This window comes from Cariama cristata, unplaced genomic scaffold, assembly GCF_000690535.1.
Source record: "Cariama cristata isolate BGI_N322 unplaced genomic scaffold, ASM69053v1 scaffold10426, whole genome shotgun sequence".
Taxonomy (NCBI): Eukaryota; Metazoa; Chordata; class Aves; order Cariamiformes; family Cariamidae; genus Cariama; species Cariama cristata.
In genome coordinates this window covers 1-16,158 of record NW_009623889.1, presented here as the reverse complement: position 1 = coordinate 16,158, position 16,158 = coordinate 1, and the positions used below count along the sequence as shown (strand labels likewise).

The 16,158-nt window shown below is 40.0% G+C and overlaps 1 protein-coding gene across 1 annotated transcript; it reads right to left on the bottom strand.

Annotated features, from left to right (window-relative positions):
• Positions 1–7,266: 7,266 nt before the first annotated feature.
• Positions 7,267–14,380, bottom strand: DUSP3 (dual specificity phosphatase 3; the record flags this gene model as incomplete). The annotated part of the gene is made up of 3 exons (XM_009702946.1): positions 7,267–7,723; positions 11,277–11,505; positions 14,364–14,380. Coding segments are annotated over 3 exons (452 nt in total), but the record flags the coding sequence as incomplete, so codon positions are not given.
• Between the last annotated feature and the right edge of the window lie 1,778 nt (positions 14,381–16,158).

Genomic DNA, 16,158 nt, shown 5'->3' with positions numbered 1-16,158 from the left:
GGGGATAGCTTTTTTTTCCTTTACAACATAAGGGGATCTACATTGTGTTTCACAAATGTACTGGAAGAAACGGGAAAGAGCTTCTTTTCAAAATGAGAAGTTGTTTTGTTTAGGTTTCCTTAAAAAAATAGGCTACTCAGAATATGTTATTTAGGGTAAACAGCCAGGATGTTTACATCATGCTTTTGGATGTGCTCTTTCTCACATTTTTATCACTTAAAAAAAAAAAGCATTTGCTTTAAATTCATTGCATGCTACTACTTCTGGTGACATTCTGCACAAGTGTTGAATATAGGACATTTGCTTGTTTTAAACACAAGAATATGATCAGCCTGATTTCCATTCATGATGCAACCAACAAAAAAGAGAGAATTGATGACCTTATGTCTAGGGCATCTATGCCCACGATGTATTCATGTATCATGTTTTAAAATCTCATGTATGGTATTCTTCTTCCTTGCAAAAATGATAGTGGTGATAGTTGCACCATTTCTTTGTCTCAAGACCACATACGCTTTCAAGTTATTTGCAAATCACGTCGGGCTAAATACATTAATCAGAAAGCATCTCAGCTTTTAGTAAGGTTAGATACTACATTGAGCGCATCATAGCTACTCAAGGCAAAATATTTGCTTAAAGCGGTAGAGGGACAGCCATGTGTGTTACTGCAATATTTGTCCCATGCATCCTCATGAAAATATTTCATGTAGAAGAGATTCAAAAGTGATTCACTGTCTGACTTTTCCCTACTACTGTAAGACTCATTACCATTGCATTCCATTCTGACTTCCCCTGACCTGGCATGGAAAACAGGTGTCACCAAATTTAAAGTGGACATGTATTCTCTCTAGGTGTGACCTTGATGATAAATAATAGATTTAAACAACAACAATGACCTGAGGACATTTCACCTCTTCAGCCTTACACCTACAGAGAGACACACAGAGCAGATGTACTAGCAGTACTGAGTTTGGTGAGCTTTAGCATACCTGCTCTGTACAACGGTCTTTTCTAAAATAATAGCATCTGAAATAGATTGTGACATGCTTTCTCTCCTACCCTTTTTCCCTGCCCAAAATTAGAGAGATTAGCATTCTCATAAGAGCCCTCCTTTTCAAATATTCTGAAGACTCTCTAAAAGCAATTGTGCATTGTGTTGCATACAGCTGTGTACCTTTACTGTCTGTTCCCCTTCCTACGTTCCTCCAGCCCACATCCTACCATCTCAGAAATTATTCTGTTTTTATGGAGGAATACAACATACTATTTCGTTTTACAAGATATTTTTTCCTCCACCGTCAGTCAGGATATCATTCTTTAATACAGACTATTGTTAAATAATTTGCCTCAGATGTGCTGATTCCTTTTTCCCTATAATCATCATCATCAGCAGCAGCAGTACTGATTATCTTTCATTAATAACTGCCTCCTTTACTCAAAGCAGTTAATGATGGTCTCACAAATACAGGAAATCCAAACCATCAGCCATTGCAAACGTTTTTCCAAGCATTATTTTTCTCACTTATGAATAAGTCTAGTTTTGGTTTGGAGCTACAGGTGAAATCTATTCAACAGCACAGGATACACAACTTCACAGGTGCATCACGATTGCCCACCAAATAAAAAAGATTCTGAAGAAAAGACAGATACCAACTTGGAAAGTTGTCATTTGGGGTTTGGTTTTTCTTTTTCCCCCTTCAAAGAACAGGCTAGACTACCATGATTAAGTTGTACTTGAAATTGTGTCAAGCTCTGCTTTCAGACCTTACGGCTATTTGTTCTTTTCTTTGGAAATACTGACATGTGATCTTCTAATGGCCCTCAAAGGGATAAAATGGTGTGGGGTTTTGTTTTGTTTTCTTTTTAAACTGAACAAGTCAGGAAGGATGACCAGGAACTAAACAAAGATTTTTAACTTGGTATTATTTTTGTCAGATAGGAATACCACCTTGTACCGGTATTCACCAATAGTGACCTTGTCTCCAAAGTGACATCCCAGCTTGTGGCACAATGGAGTACAGATGAAAGGCAGAACAGGAGAGCAGAAGAAAATGGAGCACTGGTAATCACTGAACCATTGCTACCTATTTGCTTCCCTATTTAAATGCCTTCAGAATTGTATGTATCTATCAAAGCTCAGTTTCTGTTAATTTCTTTTCATTTAGTGTCTGCCTAGAGAATATTTCCAAAAGCTATCATTGTCAGTGTAGGCCTACTACAGAGAACCACATTTACAGTAATCAATTGTCCCATAAAACATAAAAATTTTCTTGATGTAGCTTCTTTAAGTACTTAAAAAAATCCCCTCTATTACCTGTCTTACCATTTATCTGTATTACTCACTGGGAGAAAAAATTCCAAAAAATCTATGAAAGTAAAAATCAAGTCCCTTAACTACAAAAACGTTGTTCCACGTCCTGTGGCTGCTTGCCTGCTCACAGTACTCTCTGCAACAAAGCAGACATGGTCTGGGCTGCAGCCCCCCACAAACAACTGATTTTTGCACTGTTAACAAAACACAGTGGAAGAAAAAAACAACAGACATATCAAGGATGCTTTCTGAATGAACCCTCACCCACCAGGGTGGATCTCAGTTTGGATCCTCTATATTCAGAACTGGGATGCCATTTTCTGAGCTGAAAAAACCACCACCCTTAGCCATGCTAAGGAGGAATCAGACATATTAGGGGAACAGGTACAAGGAGTAAACTGGCATCACAGACTTAGCCTGAATCCGTTGCTGCTGCTTTCTGGACTCAGATTTCTGTCCTGATGTGCTTGCATTGCAACACTGAGCTATGAAGGCATGCACATATAAACCAGTCTCTGAAATCAGTTCTGTCACTTGCAGCTTCTATTGCTTGCTATGTATCCCCCTCTGCCCACACCTGGGTCAAGGAGCGTTCTGTTACATATCCAAGCCCCAAGATACACGTGTGCAATTTAAGCTTATCTGTGGGCAATAGTTCATAATTTACACACTGCCAAGGAATTAAGTTTCTGACATGTTCAAGAACTTGTTTGCTTCTCAAACAGTTCTAAGATGCTGATAGCCACCCTTGCCCAAGCAATTTTTATCTGTCTCATAAGAATTTTGCTGAGTCCCATACTACCTTGTGAATATATCAGTCTGAATGCCATGATTCGATGTCCTCCAAGTAGCCAAGAATAAATGGAATCTTAGTATTCTCCCATCAGAGACCAGCAAATGCACTGATAAATCATTCTGGTGGCTTGTCTTTTTCAGATAAGACAAGAATACATTAGATTCACACAATAGCATTGTTCAGGGATGGAACGATGACTAGTGAAGAATAACAAGCCTACAGCTCCATCTGGTGAGTCAGATAGCCAGCAACCTTGGCATACTGGAATTAGAATTTAAAAAAACCGAACAAAAACCACTTAATTGATTTCCAGGATTTATTTGCAGAATAGAAGAAATTAATAGGACACTAATTCTCAGGAACAAACCCTTAGAAGATACCTCTCAGGCCTGTTCTATTTTAAGTTTTACTCATTGGCCAAGCCCAGAAAGTAATTTCAGAAGAAACCTCTGTGCTATACTAAGTGAGATTGCATTCGATAGTCCCTCTGTGCTAAGAACATTATAGTAAACTAGCAGAACTAATTTTAAAAAAAAAGAAGGGAAAAAGTCCTGCTTCTATTTCTAGCATCAGAGATGTAATTAGTTCTGGACAACAGAAGACACTCAATGAAAATATTCAAATGATGAAAATACACATTGCAAATCTCCTTTCTGCTGTTTTCCTTTGCTTAGCAGAAGGAAGATATATTTGACACAAGTTTGTTTTTCAACTTGGAGAGCATGTACTGTTCTTATACACAGTGCTTTTCATCTTCAAAGCCTTTTATGAAGATTAATTCTCACATCACCAAGAGAGGTAAGCCAGGCATACTTAAGTTGTGGGAGAAAAACGTCTCCAATACTAACACAGGCTCAACATCCAAAAGTGGAATTACAATACAACATATTCTGGCTGCTAGTCCTGCATTTGGATGCTATTAATTCTAAGTCTGAAATAACGTCATGAAATGTTCGCTTTTCAGCAGCTAAATATTGCTACATTCTCTCATGAAGTATTTTGTGGCAGTACTTATGGTTCAGAGTAGCATGCTAGATACAACACTTGTCAACATTGTAATCTCAGCTGCAGGACCAAAGGATGAAGCAAGCACTCAAGAAAATGTTGGTTTTGCTTTGAATCTTAATTTTTAGTTACAAACTTCTCTCCTGTGCTTATGCAACAGCTGAGAAAGATTTAGTTCAGCATGAGAAGGTGAATTTAGTTTTACATATATCATTTTATCTATCTGGACTTTCTTCTCTGTTCCTTGCTATAAAATGCTAATAGCTTCTTGCCGCAACTCTTTCCTGCTCTCCAACTTCACTAACTCTTAAGTACAAAACCCCTAAGCTATTGCTTTTTCTTTCACTGTGCTGGATTTGACATGGTGGATATTTTTGTTCTATGATAGGTGCATATTTTACAGAAACTCTACCCCTTCTCTAGAGTGCGATCTACACAAAAAGTACCACACTGCTATTTAGGATAAACATATTAATGTAAATCCAGATCACACTATTTTAGCTATAACCAAGAGGTTTCAACTCCAAAACCGTAGTGTTGCTATTTGCAACAAACAACTGTTTTAAAAAATATCTTCCCCAATTAGCATGTTTGTAAGGAGCATCTCACAGCAAAGGGCAGGTGTGTGGTAATTTCAGAAGAATAAAAAGGTGTATTTCTTCCAATACTTTCTCAATTTCCTATTACATGGAAAGAAAGCCCTCATTCCCATTTTCATACAATCTTTCCTTCTACAATCATAAAGAGAAATTTAGACATATACAGCATATCATTATGGATTAGAGAAATACAAGCTGTTCTTGGCCAGCTAAAACAGGCAGAGGAATTTGCAGCATTACTGTACTTAAACAGCAAGATAAAAGAGGAAGGGTGTGATCCATTAACGGAGCAGTGGTCTGACATTCTACCTATTTTTAGCCTACTCTAAAAGCAGAGCTAGAAATGGTTTCATTACTGAGTCACCTATCAGTAACTCAAAATAGAATATACCGTCTTAGAGACCAATTTTTAAAATCAATTTATAGCATTGTCTTATTTATTCCTCTCCAACCTCATATCACAAAATGTTTGTTAAATCAGTTTTGTTCTAGTGATATAAATGGGCCAGAGCACCACTGAAGTTACCACTAGGAGAGCAGTGTCCTATGAATTAAAAGAACATCTTGAATGTAAGAACAAATTCCTGTATGTCTTGATGTGTCAGTATTTCTTGATACTGACAAATACAAAAACATCACCATAAAGTAAACAGAATCAATTTTAATAAACCATTCTGGTTTTAATCTGACAACTATTAGTCTTCTTACAAGCTATGGAGGAGTAACAAAAATCTAATGCCTAATGGTTTCTTACCTGTTTAATGGACTGGAATTTTTGACTTCTAAGTAATGGGTCAAAGACAAAGTGCATGCACATGAATCTCCATTTGTTTGGGTTTTTTTTTCCCTATAGTGCAGATAGGCATTATGAATACATGGTGTGAGATGAGATAGAAAAAAAAAATCTATACCCATAGTAAAAATTTTAAAAGGATGATTTATAAATAAGAGTGCAGTATGAAAAAGTATAGTGGAAAAGATAAGGCCAGTATTCCTATTCCCAAAGCTACTCAGCATGAAAGTAGTAACTAGGAATTTTGAAGAAGCAATTCATTTAATACTGATGTAATAGGAGAAAGCAAACAGGTATGTAACTAGCCAATGAAATTGACTACTGCTCGTTATTAGTGAACCATCCTGATTCAAAGCAAGCACTAAATACTGACTCACTGTAGGGAGGAAACACTATGTAGAGTGTTCCTCAGTTGTCCCTTTAAAGGATACAAAAGAGAAAAGGCTACTTGATTTGGCAGTTCCCATCCTATGCAAGGAAATAGAAATAAGCCTGGTCTTCAACCAGAATAATCACCTCAGAAGTTTAATTTCATGAAAGTTAGTTACCTAGCTATACAGAACTCCCACCCCCCCAAACCACACAACCCCAACAACGGAAGTAAAACAATGTAGGACCTTTGTGATTTTTGATTAGTGAATTGAACATACAAAACTAGATCTGGACTTACATGTGTTACTAATACAACAGTGTTTCTGTTTAAAATAGTGTTAAGATTTTCAAGCTAGAACTACAGTAAAGCACAGATAAAAGGGGAATATACAATCTCAGGTTCTGTTAGTCTAACCAACAATTCTGAGTTTGCAGTGGGAGATGCTTTGCATTAATACAGTGCTGTAACTCACAGGTAAGCATTTACACACAAAGTCAGGCATACTCTAAACAAAGCTCCCTCTCCCAACATTACAGTGACTCATTTCATCTGTATGTCAAACAGAATCAAGACATCATTTATTTTAATAGAAAGGAAATGTTTCCTATTCCATGTGGTACGTAACAGTGCTCATTTCTGTTTAACAATACCAGGCAAGCAATCGAAAAAAGTCAAGAGTGTACTTCTGCAAACTGCTTTGTAAACACACCTGTGCTGCCCTACTGGAAGTAATCTCCATATGTGCACATTCCCTTCAGTGTCAATAAACAGTGATAGTAAAGAAGGGAGAGAGACACTGTAATTCAATACAAGCCTCAGGACCCATTACGTTCTGATCCTTAGGACTTGATCATACATCCAGTACAAGCATTCCCAAATACAGACATTATTTCTTCCTTGCGCAAGTTTTTTCCTCAACATTTGCTCTTGACATTTTTTTCTAGTGTGACTTCAAAACAGAAATAAAAGAGCATTTAATATCAGACTATTTCATGTCAATCACAACAGCAAGAAGTACAGATGTTCTTTGAAATACAGTGTGCATCAAGATTGGGCTCTGAATGGCTTTACTACCACACACTGTGTATTGCATAAATCCACACTAAACACAAAACTGCATACACTTCATTTTACAAGCAAGTGCATCTGTCCATTTGTATATATGCTTCTCCATTCCTTGAAGCTCCTACACTCAAACTTTAGGCACCTGTGTGCATGAAAAAGAAGCTTTAGAAAATACAGTACTTCAATTAAGAGAGAGTGATGTGTTGGGGCTTTCAGAAAATGGTGCTCTGGTAGGATACAAGACAAGGCTTAAATGAATCACACTCAATGTCAATGCAAACCACATATGCTACAGAGTCTGCAGGGGGCTCTGAAATACATGCGAAGGCAGCTGTCACCACTGCAGTTACCCCTCTAAAAACACCTCTTTATTGCAACAGCTCTGAACAGTGACACACTTCTGTGCCATCTTGAAAGACAGACTCAGAGTCCAAGAAAGATACTTCCACTAGACAAGAGCAGGAATTCTGTCTCCCTCACATTATGTGATTTAGCTTGGTGGTTGGGAATCTAAAGCACCTAAGACATTCTCTGATGGTTTGAGAAACTTCAAAAAAATACTGCAGTGCTCTGCTCTAGGGCTTCAGTTTGCCCTCCTTCACTAATTGCTCATTGAGCTGGCAAAGCTGCCTTAGAAAGCCATCATTGGGGCCAATCTCTCGCTTCTGCCGGACAGTGCTCAACGCAGACTTGACATCCATATTCTGGCGAAGCATGAGGTAGGCGATCACGAGTGTAGGAGAACGGCTGTAGCCCTCACGGCAATGCACAAACACTTGTCCTGCAGGGAAGACAGGTCATAATTTGAGTTCTACTGGAATATATGTTTGAAAAGCAACATGAAATAGCTAGGATATAAAGCATAATAATATTAGTGCTTCAGCAGCTTGAAAACTGTAAATGCTGAATACTACAGAAGACATGTAGACCTTGGAAAAAAGGTGCTATCACTCTGTTAGTAGCTACACAGTCTGTCATCAAGGATAATGCAGAAAAAGAAAAGGTTGTATATCAAACATTCACGCTAAAACATATTTGCTACTATATTACAAAGTCAAACTGTGTCTATTTACACTTCTCCAATCTTTTGTGGTTTAGAATAAGCCCTACCCCTAAAGATGATCAGTACCAAAGAGCACAAATAAATGATGTAAAGTTCAAAATACACTGAAGACAGAGAAATACGCTGTCTGTCATATATTGCATCTCTTCAAAGTTATGCAGCTTTTTTGCTGCATTGCTGCCAATTCCTATGCTAACTCACTGTTGGATCATATCTGGCTACTTCTCTGCCTAGTTATGAAGCCATATTAACACTCAAGTAAATTAAACTGCTGACTGTGCAGCAACAAGAACCAGAAACATCTAATCACACCTGTGCCAGCACCAGTAAAATGCTTCCAGCTAACTGATTAGGGAACTCATTCTACATATTTGTTGGGTTGTATTGGGTTTCCATGGCAAAGTTTGGGCCGGGCAGGGCACGAGGGCACAGGGGTGGCTTCTGTGAGAAGATGCCAGAAGCTTCCCCCATGTCCAACAGAGCTAGTGCCAGCCGGCTCCAAGACAGACCCACCACTGGCCAAAGCTGAGCCCATCAGCGACAGTGGTTGTGCCTCTGTGATAACATATTTAAGAAGGGCAAAAAAACTTGCTGTGCAACAGCAACTGGGAGAGGGGAGTGAGCATATGTGAGAGAAACAACGCCGCAGACACCAAGGTCAGTGCAGAAGGAGGGGGAGGAGGTGCCCCAGGCACTGGAGCAGAGATTCCCCGCCACTCCCTGGTGCAGCCCATGGTGAGGCGTCGTGGCCCCCGGTAGCCTGTGAAGGCCCACGCTGGAGCAGATCCCCACCTGCAGCCCAGGGAGGACCCCACACCAGAGCAGGGGGATGCCTGAAGGAGGCTGGGACCCCGGGGGAAGCCCGCGCTGGAGCAGGCTCCTTGCAGGGCCTGTGGCCCTGTGGAGAGGGGAGCCCAGGCTGGAGCAGGTTTGCTGGCCAGACTTGTGACCCTATGTGGGACTCAGGCTGGACCAGTCTGCTCCTGAAGGACTGCACCCTGGGGAAGGGACCCAAGCTGGAGCAGTTTGTGAAGAACTGCAGCCCATGGGAAGGACACATGCTGGACAACGATCTCCTGTGGGTGGGACGCCATGCTGGAGCAGGGGAAGAGAGTGAGGAAGAAGGCATGTCAAAGACAACATGTGATGAACTGACTGCAACCCCCATTCCCCATACCCTTGTGCCACTTAGGGGGAGGAGGCAGTGAAAATCAGGAGTGAAGTTAAACACGGGAAGAAGGAAGGAGTTGGTGGGAAGGTGTTTTAAGATTTGGTTTTATTTCTTATTATCCTACTCTGATTTGATTAATAATAAATTAAATTGCCTTCCTCAAGTCAAGTCTGTTCTGCCTGTGACGGCAATTGCTGGGTGATTTCCCTATCCTTATCTTGACCCACGAGCCTTTCATCATATTTTTCTCACCTTGTCCAGCTGAGCAGGGGGAGTGAGAGAGGAGCTTGGTGGGCACCAAGATTAATCCAGCCAAGATTAACCCACCACATGGGTAAATCCTGTAGATAAGTATCCAACAATAACAAAGCAGGCCACTGCTCCCTTTGAGAAATCTAACTTGATTTTATTGCTTCTTCTTTGACCTGCTTTTCCAGACACAAAAATTTTCCCCTTCCCAAATGCAGTGGGAGATATGACCCCAGGCTACTCTCCAGAGTAAATTTTCTTCTAAGACAAGAGACCAGATGAACTATACACACACATTTTCATCATAACCACAACTCGCGTTGAATGATAGCAACAGAAAGCCTGTGACTACATTCGCCTTGAGCTGCAGAGGCTTCTCAGCTCAAGGGAAATCTCTAATCAATAGCAAGTTACAACAGCTAAAACAATTAATTCTCAACATTTCTTGAGAGCCCATAGCCATAAAGTAGCAAGATTTAGAGATTCTTGATCATACACATGGAAGAGAATTGACTTCCCCTCTGCAAATGATCAGAAGCAAAAGGGTTTCTAGCCTTCCTCTGTGAAAGGCAGTGTGTTAAAGGTCTGCCGTCCAGACCTTTAGTATATCAGACCTGCCTTTCATAACTTCATGCAACTACGATAAAATGAAATTGAAGGAAAGTACTACTGCATCCCTCTTCACTGTCCTTACTCTACACTTCAATGTCAAACAAAACTATCAAATTTCAGTAGTGAGTTAATCTTAAACCTGGCTCCAGCATCACCCAGCTACAAAGTTCCTCTTTGTTTACCACACTAAGAAAACAGCGGCAGGCATGGTAGACAACTACTAAGACTGAAAGAATCAGCAAACAGAATGGCTACTGTAAATTCAGATTGACTCTGCAACTGTTTAGATCAAGCTGAGTAGGCACTGTTAAATTCTTCTTTCCCACTGCAACCTGTTTCAGTGAGTCACAATTCCAACTGTAAGAGTTGCATTTCAATTTTTAGAATCTTCATACTCCACCAAGTTGGAGGTAAAATTTCTTTCCATCTGTCAAAAGCACATCACAGTTCTAGTACCTCTTTTGCCCATTTCAGAGAAAGAAATTCTAAAATTGTGGGAGTTCTTGTTCCTCCTTTTTCATGTTCAGTCATGAAGCAAGAAAGAAATTAAGCATGGTATGCTGAAATAGACAACACCACCGTCTGGCCCACTGCACTATGTCCTAGGATTTCTGCTCTGAGGAAACACACTGTAGAGAAATGTGGCAATCAACAATATTGAAAATATCATCTCCAGCTTTCCTGCAATCCTAGGGAATAAAGAAGTAATCATCACATAAAATAATTTAATGACTTAATGTAGTAAGAACTGTAAGGCCACAGTCTCTATCCTTACTGTACATTTGGAAAGAAAACCCATATAGCAGGTTGTCTGAGTACTCTTTAGCAATGCATTACTTGGATCACTTCCGCCTTTACTTTACAATTTCTAGTGTCCTAAAACTACTTTTAGATCCTGAACTTATTTTTTTTATGTGATTTACCACTTCTAAGGTAAAATAAGAACACATCTTCCCAGAAAGGCACTATTATAGGATGCAGCAGCTGTTTCACTCTTCAAAGTGACCCCTACAGTGACAGACTTCCATTTGCCATGTACTGGAGACCTACATGTATGGACAGAAGATTAAGGTGTCTTATTGTGTATGCTGGTGTCTTTGATCCAGAGCCTTGATCTGAATTCCTGTCTTGGTTGTTCAGCCGATAACCTGAGCAAAGAACCATTTTAAACAGTAAATTGCTAAGAAAGATATGGAATGCACAGAAAACATGGTAGCAAGATATCTCAGTTTGCCTTACCATCCTTTTGGGAAAGTGCTTTCTCAATAAAATCAGCTGCCTCCTCAAAATAGCGACTGAGGTTAAATTCTTGTGTATCGTTAGCTTTAATGCCATGGTATCTGATGCCTGTGCCTTCATAGAACTCTGCATTAGTGTTGACATGCATGAATGACTTCCCCTCTGCTGCATTCAGAACATGGGTTATCCCCAGACGCTGCAGCCTCATAATGTTCTTGGCTATGAACCTGTACGATAAAAAGTGTCAAGAAAACGATTAGAACTTGGTGAATCATTTCAGTATTTATGTTGTCCCCAAAAGGTACTGACAACCAAACCCTTTGATTTTTCTGTTGATTCATGCTAAATATACTGTGCCCAGAAGTGAATTAGCTACAGATTATACATTCAAAGAAATGTTTAGAGCCACGGTCACTACTCGTGCATGAGAGAACACTGCTTTCTTGGCTGACAACCAAGCAAAGCACACATGAAACTTAATCTGTTAGACCCTACTATGGCATAAAATTATAACTCTTTCTGAACATAAAACTCTGACCAAATGAAGAAAATACTGCAGATAACAGAAAGCCCAGGATAGTAACTTCTAAGACTAACTGTTATCTACATACGATAATTTAAAAAACAGCTGTAAAAAGCCTCTCTGTCATCTACCAGTGTTGCAGGGCTACGTAAGCAGTACTTACTACTCTAGCAGACAGTCAAGACAAACAGATGTTTTAGGGCACAGTTTGAACCACTGTGAAACAGCACTGTCTCCTTCTCAGGCCACACGAAGATAGAAAGTAACTATGAGTAAATGTTCCTGCATCTTCAAAGGTCTCATCTGAAGACTCCTATGAGGTGTAGGCCTCTGTCCCTGTACTATTCAACATCTCTGAAGTCATGGAAAGATCTGGCTAGGCTATCCAAAGGCCGGCAATACAGCGATACCACTCAGTCTTTGCCACTCAGTGTTTTCATCACAAGTATTACAATTTTTAGTGTCTCACTTGAAATCAATAGCTGAATCAATCTGAAAAGAATCCAGATGAGTGATGTGTGATGCTTAAAGGCCTAAGAAGGCATTCAGTACGTTTAGGTCAGCTAAGCCCTTTCCAGCTTCTCAGTTAAATCAAATAATTGTAGCAAAACCACTTGCTTCCATATTTGAGCGGCTAAAAGAACACCCTATCCTATTAGTGAACAATTGAGCAGGATGATACATAATAATCATGCTTTTCAGGCTTGCTGATGACAATGAATTTGATCCAGTAATAGTGCCATAAGCTCTGATAAAAGCTCCAGGTTGTACAATGGCAAACAATCCATCTGCTTAATAACACAACTGATCATGCACAAATCTCTACTCGTGCACTGGAACACAATCTATAGTAAGAGCAGACAGCTATTAAATAATATGAGGAGACCATTGACTCCTTTTTGTCGTAAAACCACTACTTTTCATTCTGAGTCTGATTATTTCCATATGTCAGTCCCAATATTTGCCTCACTTTGCTGGGAAGAAAAAGAAACCCGTATGTTTTACCACACCATGGCCTCCTAGTAAAATATGAGCCCATTGGTCAACATTAGCAGAATGTGACAGGCGGCTTTAGTTGAAAGAAAACTCAGTTTCTGTACACTTTGTGAAAAGAGGTAGCCTAAACAGACAGAAATCCCTTTATTGTTTTTAAAGGCAGCTTTCACTATATGTTTAGCTGGATGTGGAAACAGAAATCTTTTATAAAAACTGCAAATACAAGGAGCCTTAACATTAAGCTGAGATCCAGATAAGAATTTGTGCAGTACCTTTTTGGACAAGTTTCTAAGAGATGGCAATGCACATAAGGGTTTTGGCGGGACACTCAGCTATTCTAAAAAAGTTAGGATAAATACCAAAATTAGTTGGTTTCTATCTACATGATTCTCTGAGTGCATTCACTCACAATTTGCACATAATTCAAGGCTATATGAACATCTAGAGCGTTCCTTTTCTCCTGACGACTGTTTACCCCTTAAATTGTAGTGTAAGCAGATGAATGCTTATGCGTGAGTGAAGCTTCTACATTTTCTGCTGTCTGTGCCAAACAACTATGGCAATGAGCCAAATATTTGTAAAGACTTCATTACCCAAACAAATGTTGACAAATTTTCCATCTGGCAGGACATCATCTGTGGCAGGGGACAAGTATCAGTGCCTGGGGAATTCTGCTTGCAACACAAAAGTAAATCCTACAGAGCAAGGCCAAAACAAAAAGTGTTAATTCAGCTGTGAGTTCCTAGGCTTAGTGGGGTGAGTATGTGGTTTAAGTAATGGTATATAGATCATTGCATATCTGATAGTAGTCAGGATCAATAGGAACTTGTGTCCTGGAATCGTGGTTGAATCTGGCAACAGACTGGCTCCCATGCAGGCAAGTTTCATTCCCAGTGAATGATTTTTGCAGATTTTATAGATTATTTTCTTATCTTCTTAGAGGTAAAAAAAGAGAGTATTTGTATGCCCTTTTTTTCCCCCTTTCCAAACAGTCCTTGGATCTCTCCCATCCTTAACATTTCATTCCAGCCGCATGATGTTCAGTGTTGCAATGCTAGCTCCTCCAAATAGCATAGAAATGCTAACATCAGCTTCTTCTTCCCTAAGAAAAATTACAGAATCTTGTTCGTTCTCAATATGGAAGATTGAGAGTTCCTCATCCTGTGAGTAACTCTAGTAAGAAGTGTTTCTTTTGAACAGAGTTGAACAATTTTACCAGTCACAAAACACAGGTCTTGGAGAACCATGCATCAGCAATTAAAGGTACATGAGGCTATCAAGTATTGCCATATGGGATTATACACAAATAAACCAAGCCCTTAATGGCAAAAAATGCCAGCACATTAACACATTTTAATTTCCACTGATATGTTCATGCAAAATTGTTTCCTCACCGCTTCTTCCCTTAGAGTCACTAAATTTAATACCAATATTGGGAGAATTCTTTTCAGACTCCTTACAACATGCCTGCACTTCTAACACATTAAGAACAAAGAATTGCTTCATGAGTTACCCATACACATTCAAGCAGACAGAAAACTCATATTGGGTATTCGTAACCAGAATATTTTTACCAAATGCAGCTCTGGTTTGAATTGTTACAGGCTTCCAATAGTCTGTGGAAAAAACCCACAAACAGATTCCCTTAGCCAGTCGTTCAGAAAGCTTGCTTGCTTGCTGGCAAAACACGAGTTTTGACATGACACGGTTGCTCTGAATAAAAACCCTATCCCCCACTGTGTTGATTGGTCCCCCCATTTTGGTGCCATCTGCAACCCTGATAACGATGCATTCTGTCCAGCTGTCCCGGTCACCAATTAAGATGTTACACTGAAACACATCTTGACTTGTACAGAAATAGAAAATGATTTGTACTTCCAGTGTATCCTTAGTTCTTATTTTGTTATTGCTTGAAAAATACATAATTGTGCTAGTCTGTCACCTATATAATAATTTTTGCTTTAGTGATATCACATTTTTACTTGTCTTCACAAATCTTGTCAATTCTTGAGAGGTTAGAACTGTCTACTGTAATAAGCAAACCCATTATTTTAAAAATATTTTACCATTTTTACCTCTGAGCTTTCATTAATTATGACTTTCATGTATTGCATGGAGGACCTAGTACTTTGGCTCTCTCTGTAACTTGAAGTCATTTGACAGGTAAGTTGTTATTCTACACTATGACCCAATTTCATCTCTTTGGCCTGAATGTCTGTGTTGTCATTTTCATCTAAAGATGAGTTACTCTTCAGGAGAGACAGCAGCACCCCTATGCAAAATATTCTAAAAGGTTTCCAACACAAGCTTCTGAATCTCACTAAGACATTTTCATTTTTTCCTGTGAGTTCCTGTTCAACTTCTACTGCTTTTATGCTATGCATTGGGATTCCAATGCCCTCATGTTAAAACTCTACAGATACAGCTACTCTGTGAATTCTTATTGTTACAAAATCTCTGCTGCTTGTAGCCATAAATACGGCCCTATATTGCAGAAAGTTTTGATCCATCCAAGTCAAAGCAGAGATTTGAATGTCAGATCAAATGACTGCATTACTTTGTTCTCCTGCTATACTGCCTTCCTGAACTTCCCTGTAGCCCAATGCAAAGTGCTTCCATCGACTCCTCAGAGATTCAGTAAGGAGATTTGTGCACATGGTTAAACCACGATCTAATATCCATATTGTTACTTCACTCATTCTTGACATTCCAGTTTATTCCACTCATCTGACATACAGTTATTATACCAATGGTGTAACTGGGCTTCCGCAGATGATACTGTACATACACCTCGTGGCATCTTGTCTCTCCTCCCTCTTCTGTGTGGATAACCACAACTTGTTAGCAAGAGTAGAAAGTATCAGGAGAAAAAAAAGCCCAGCGCTGATACAACTGAGCAGGTGTGTTTCATTCTTAAGCAAATTAATTAGTTTTAACCTTGTTTCAGCTCTATTTTAGCTTAGATTTGAGACTTCAACAGCGTACTGTACATTTTAACAGATGCCATCAGGAGCTATGCCTCGTCACTTGCCGTGTCAGGCACTAGCAGAAGCCCCAGGCAGCCTGCTGCCAGGCTGCTCAGGCCTTGCAGCCGAACTCCCGGCTGACAGATCCTCTAAGCTGGAGACCCTCGGGCTGCACGGCCGCGGCCAGGCTCCGGAGGGCCTCCTGGGGCCCGCACAGATCCAGCAGCTTCCGCCCTGCAGCCTGACTTCCTCCGGCTCAAACTCCCGTTCAGGCGGCTACTCAGTGAACGCCCTGCGTCTCACAACCCTGCACGGCCTACCCCAACCTCTGCGCTCAAGTGCCTACGAGAACGCCGCTCACAGGCTTACAAAGCCGGGCCCCCCCTCCTCCACGGCG